The sequence below is a fragment of the Argentina silus genome (genome assembly GCF_951799395.1).
Source record: "Argentina silus genome assembly, chromosome: 8".
NCBI lineage: Eukaryota > Metazoa > Chordata > Actinopteri > Argentiniformes > Argentinidae > Argentina > Argentina silus.
In genome coordinates, this window is record NC_139662.1 from 7,580,832 (window position 1) to 7,586,907 (window position 6,076).

At 39.1% G+C, this 6,076-nt stretch overlaps 1 protein-coding gene across 1 annotated transcript; it reads left to right on the forward strand.

The window, feature by feature from the left end:
* On the forward strand, nucleotides 1-3,147 carry pfdn4 (prefoldin subunit 4). Its single transcript, XM_083674665.1, has 4 exons — nucleotides 1-63; nucleotides 858-965; nucleotides 1,051-1,191; nucleotides 2,441-3,147. The coding sequence occupies exons 1-4, from the start codon at nucleotides 37-39 to the stop codon at nucleotides 2,570-2,572; spliced, it is 408 nt and encodes a 135-aa protein (XP_083530791.1). The 5' UTR covers nucleotides 1-36; the 3' UTR covers nucleotides 2,573-3,147.
* Nucleotides 3,148-6,076: the final 2,929 nt, after the last annotated feature.

A 6,076-nucleotide genomic window follows, 5' to 3' on the forward strand; every position in this document is an offset into this window, starting at 1 on the left:
CTAATCCACAGAAGAAGACGCCAACGTGTTCTGAAGATGGCAGCCACCATGAAGAAAGCCGTTGTAAGCAAACATATCATTGAATGAATCACATATGCCTCTATACAGGCATACGAACACTAGCGTTTCCTCAGTATTTCTAGAACGCACTTCACCTACAATTGTTGTTGTAAACAAAAGTGATCAAATAGACCAAATACATTGGGAATCACAAATCTGACAGGTGTGGCTAGCTGAGAGGTGTGGCTAGCTAGCAGCTTGGTACCGAAATAACTCACCATGTTTGATATAGCCTATTTGCCTAGTCGTGATTTGGACCTTTGCTGTGTCCTAAATGAAGATATATATCAGAAGTGGTATCTCTAAATGACAGCTTAGACTAGAGTAAAGCAGAGACTAGACTAAAGTAAAGCAGCAGCTACTAGCTTGCCTAGCGTATCAATTTAGCAGCATTTGCCATCTGAGAATGTTAGTCAGGATTTCCTGTCAGATCAATAGTTAGATTCCTGAATGTTACTGCATTGGAGAGCTCATCAAAAACTCTTAATTGGTATTTGGGTAAATAGCTGCTTGCTATGCTGATTTATATACAACATTTATTTTGTGCATCACTTTTCTCAGTACTCAAAGACACTACATTCCATGGGGAGAACAACAATAGATAGATACATATAAAGTAAAGCAAAAGTACAGTCAGTAAAAACAGCTATAAAAACAGTTAAAGATTAAAAGTTGAAAAGATGGGTTTTAAGGGATTGTTTGAGGAGGCGTGCAGGATTCTTTGATGTGGTTTGGGAGAGTGTTCCAAAGAGTGGGGGCTGCATTCTTTGTTAATCTTCTTGATTTCTACTTCTCAGGCTGTTGAAGATGTCAATGTCACATTTGAAGACCAACAGAAGATTAACAAGTTTGCAAGAAACACAAATCGAATGACTGAATTTAAAGATGAAATAGAGGCAAAGAAAGTAAGAATTGTTTAATACTTTGGTGTTATGTGATCCGGTGATGTCACCGATTTAGACAACTACAATAATCTGCTTCTGTCTCCAGAAATCTCTACAGAACTTGCAGGATGCTAGTGATGACATCATGATGTTTGATGATGACGCTCTGCTGGTCCCGTATCAAATTGGTGACGTCTTCATCAGCCACACCCAGGAGGAGACGCAAGAGATGCTAGAGGCTGCAAAGGTATGTTGTATGGTGCAGTAACATTTGCATTGATCTTCAACACTCGTTCCCCAGTTCTGATGACAGTTAATTCAACCCAGACGTTAAAATGGCATTGATAAAGCTTCTTGTATGTAATGCAGAACCTCCTTCCCCGGATGAACAGGGCATGTACGCCTTGGTATGCAGTGGTATAGGAAATCCAAGACAATGTGTGCTCTTTCAACTACAGTTCTAAGTTAATTATACAGTGCCCTCCTGAAGCATTGGGGGGGGGGGAAGAAGCATTTTTTCTTCTTTTGGTTCTATGCTCCAACAGTTTGGATTTGAAATGAAACAATTACAAGATATGAGGTTAAAGTAAATCTGCTCAGCTTGAATTCAATGTTATTTTCATTCAGATTGCTTTCACCATTTAGAAATTCCAGCATGACAGTTTAAGCATGACATTTCAAACATGCTAACTTAGGGTCCAGCTAAGCTGGAAGTGTGGAAGTGTGTCCTTGTCCATACACTCCTTTCAGGGTAAGGAACCAGATATGTAATTTTGTACTTTGGGTGAACTATCCCTTTAAGGCAAAAAGACAACTGAAGATGGCTGCAATACAGGCCAGAGCATTACCACAGAAGATACCCAGTGTGTGGTGGGGTCATTGGTCATCCAACAGTCATCATAAGACAAAGTAATCAATGCTCACACATAGGCAGTTGTAATGCCAGTAGGCTATTTTTTATTTATTTTATTAGCCGGAGAGAACTTGTACAGGGGGGGTAGCGGGGATGAAGAGGTCTCTAGGGTTGGGTTTAGGATAGGGGGGGGTAGTGAGGGTGAAGCGGTCTTTAGGAGGGACTGTTAAGATGTAGCCTGAAGAGATGGGTTTTCAATCTACGGCAGAAGATCGTAAGACATCAAGCAGCTATTTCATGCAAAGTATTTTCGACCAAATGCTAAACATTTGGACATTGCATTATTTTCCCCCAATAATTTTGGTGCCATGAAATAGGGGGACTAAGTATAAAAAGTAATTTCTAAATAGTGAAACCAATCCGAACGAAAACAACATTGAGTTAAAGCTGAGAATCTCTACTTTAACCTCATAGTAACTGTTTGATTTAAAATCTATGTTGTTGGAGTATAGAGCCAAAAGAAGAACACTTATGGAGGGCATTGTATATCCTTTTGATTTAATCTCTGAAGGAGTAGGTCATCTTCAGGGCCTGATGTGAGTAACATGCCATCCTTTTTAAACTTACGTTGTTCCACCCACAGGAAGGTCTGGAGCAGGAGGTCAAAGAACTAGAAGGGCGAGTTTCAGCGATACAACAAGTGTTAGCTGATCTGAAGGTCCAGCTCTATGCCAAGTTTGGGAACAACATTAACCTGGAGGCAGATGAGAGCTGAGTGCTGCCATGAACAACCCCTCCTCACATGGACTTGTCATGCAGCTCACATATCAGACCCACAACGTGCCCACAGGATGTTTGCCAAACCAACCACAGTTTTTTCCTTTACAGAATCTGACAGTCTGCACCTCGTCTAGTCTTTTTGGGTTGTGTGTCTTAAGCCGGTCAGTCCCCTTCTCATTATAAACATGATTATGCCTGAATTCACTGCATGTGTTTACCACTCGTATGCTCTTATTTAATCTCTACTGTGTACGTCTGTACTCATGTCTGGTATCCTCAAGAGAAGAGACACATTTTGGGACATAAAATAACAGGGCAAGAAAGTTAATTGAAATGATTGAATAAAAGCAAATGTTATCCCATTTCTATTGGTCATGTTAAGTTATGTATGTTAAGTCTAGTATGTTTGTATTTTGTATGTCTACTCATGATGTCTGTGTTTCTCAGATGATGGGAAATGTGAACCAGCACATTTTCATCTTTGTTTTGGGACAAAGACTAGTAGGGCAAGAAATATAATTGAAGTACTTGATTGGAGATTGAATAAAGACACATGTTATCCCATTTCAATTGGTGGTTAGGTTATGATTTTGTATTTTGTTACTTTGTAAAGATGAGTCTTTAGTTAATAGGATAGTCTTTTAAGTATAATCTGCTTTATTTGGCATTAAATGTGATGAAGAATGCCAGACTGTTTTGAGTCAAATTGATGAAATTCAAAACATTCCTCAGACCCTACCTAATTTATTTTGTTTGATTAACCGTATCTCAATATTTCTGTAGAAAACGGATTGTAATCCTGCACAACTGAGCCAGAGCACAGTCATGAATAATTAGAGGGAGAGAAATAATATTCAAATTGACTGTATAATGCAAAACACCATTACCCTTGAGATTTTCTAAGAATTGAAAGAATACAAAGAATAAGTAACAATGACTGCAATCTCTAATGAGTTTGAAGTGGATTAGCATTCTGGATTACAGAATGCAGAGGCAGAGTGAAGACTTGATCTATGAATAATAAAGGGTTGCCGTGATGTTTCAGCAAATCTTCAAAAGTGTATCCATAATCACTTTGGCATGCTCTGTGAGGTAGAATTCATCTTATATACAAGATAAGTTTAATAATGATCAGAATATAGTGGCTTTATATTGGAATCAAACAGTGATTAAATGAAATCCATAATGCCCCCCAGTATTGATGGTAAAAGAATAACAAGGTTGGCAGATTAGGCATAATGGCTGATACGTATGACAATGTGGATACAGTATTTGTCCAATGATGGGCCACAGGATGTTGTAAAGGGTGTTCTACTGTATACAGTACTAAATTAATCAAGGTGATTAACACATTAAATAATGTCAGATTGCTTATCTGACAAAACTGTGTTCCAAAACACAAGGCATCCATGTATTTACAGACAGTACAGGAGCTCAGACCAAAACAAATAATACACAGAACCTCATTAAAGTGTGCCTTCAAGTGTGGCATGCTGCTTGAGCTAATAAAACATCTGATAAATAAGTGGAGAGTTTGAAGTTCTAGCAGACACCTCTGGAGGATAGAGATCTCAATTAACAAGTCCCTCTGCCCCGTGGGCTTCCTGTTCAACATTCAGCACTGACATTAAGAGGAGCTCCGCCCACGCGAGCTTGCCTCCTCTATGCACAGCTTGTTAAACCCTGGCTCAGAGGAACACATGGAAATGACTGGACTTATTTCCCAGGTGGCCTTGTTGTCGGCTCTCTCTCTTTCTCTCTATTTTGCTTGCCCTGACTTTCTCTCTCTCTCTCTCTCTCTCTCTCTCTCTCTCTCTCTCTCTCTCTCTCTTTCTTTCTTTCTTTCTTTCTTTCTTTCTCCCCCCCCCCCCCCCCGTACTTGTAATTATTAGTTGTGAAATGCAGATGTATAATTTTCAGTGCAGATCTGTGTATAGGCAGAGCAAGTTTTAAATCAATGCTATGACCCCCAATGGAGCAGACAGTGAAATAAAATATATCTACATAGCTAACTTAGATGTAAGTAAGGCCCACCAATAATCAAATCATATTTACAACAACTACGACTGACTGATACTCTAACCCGTTAGTGATGACTGTAAGTAAGTACTGTACCAATTAGTTGTTAAATGAATTCAACCTTTGATGTAACAGCAGACTCTGTCCAGAAGGTGTCTCTGTCTCTCTATAAATACAAGCACCACAGACACTCAATACCTATCTGACTTCCCTTTCTTTCATGTCAGCACAGCAGACAACTTTCTGTTTGAAATGTTGGTGAAAGACATGTAAAATAACTGTCCATTGATCCCTCCAAAATGCAAAGTCTCAATTATAGAGAGAAAGAGGTGCATCCAAGACAGCGAGCTGAATAATTTAAAGAGAAGAGTGAGTAGCACATATCTACAGCTGCTCTGTCCTGTAGACACAGAGGGGATTGTCCTGGTCCAGATTTATGACAGTATCACAACACCTAAACTGCTTCTCAATCCCACATGGTCCTCCCACTGTACTTATCTTGACAAGCTACAGTAACAGTGAAATGAGTCTGATACTACGCAGTGTTATGTACCATGCTGTGGGCTTTTTGTTGTGTTCCTTTGTGAGTTTGTGAGCACATCATCATTTTAGAGAACAGTGTTGGGAGAAATTGTATTTGCTCACAACTTCAGTACTGTATGTACATCTAAATGTCATGAGTATAAACCACCCCCAGTTTGAATATGCAGTCCTCAGATAATTTACTAGTGTAGCTGTGAGGGTGATGTATTAAGACTCCCTGGTTCTCACAGACTATAGGCTGCAGGTTGCATGCTATTCCATTCCTATTCTGTATTTCATTGGGAGGGATATGGTCTGAATACAATGCAGTTGGTGTATATTGTATTGTATATTCATAACTTTGATGATCCTTTATTACGGTGGCCCAGAGGGGTAATGTGTTTGAGTTTTATGATTGTATTTCATTGTTGTCTCCTATTTGAAAAATAAAAGGAGCATTGATTAGAAGAAAAACAAGTCATGTCTGAGTTCATCTTAGGTTCGTGGATAAGACACTATCACTCACAAATGGATTATGTCAGTGGAGCCTCTTATTAAAGATGACAGAATCCTTGATTTGAAAGTACACTGGATTTTTCTGTGGTAAAAATAAAAAGTGCATTACACTGTACCCATTGCAATAGCTGAAACAGGAGAGTATATATCCTATAAGGATCCTTAGTTTTGACAGTTCAAGTGTAAGAGATTATGGGGGCATGACAAGTAAGTGACAGCAAGGGGATTTAGGAAATATTATAAGCCTTAACCTAAAATACACAGAGCAAGATGAAGTGAAGCAGAGAACAACGCCAAGGGGGCCAGATACACAATATCTGGGAATCAACAATGTGAATATGTTGTGGAATGATGATTCAGGATGCGGCAAAAGGGAACGTCACTCAAAGTCCAGATGAATCATAAGCTTAAGAATATTCATTGCCTGAGACTTCTGAGATTA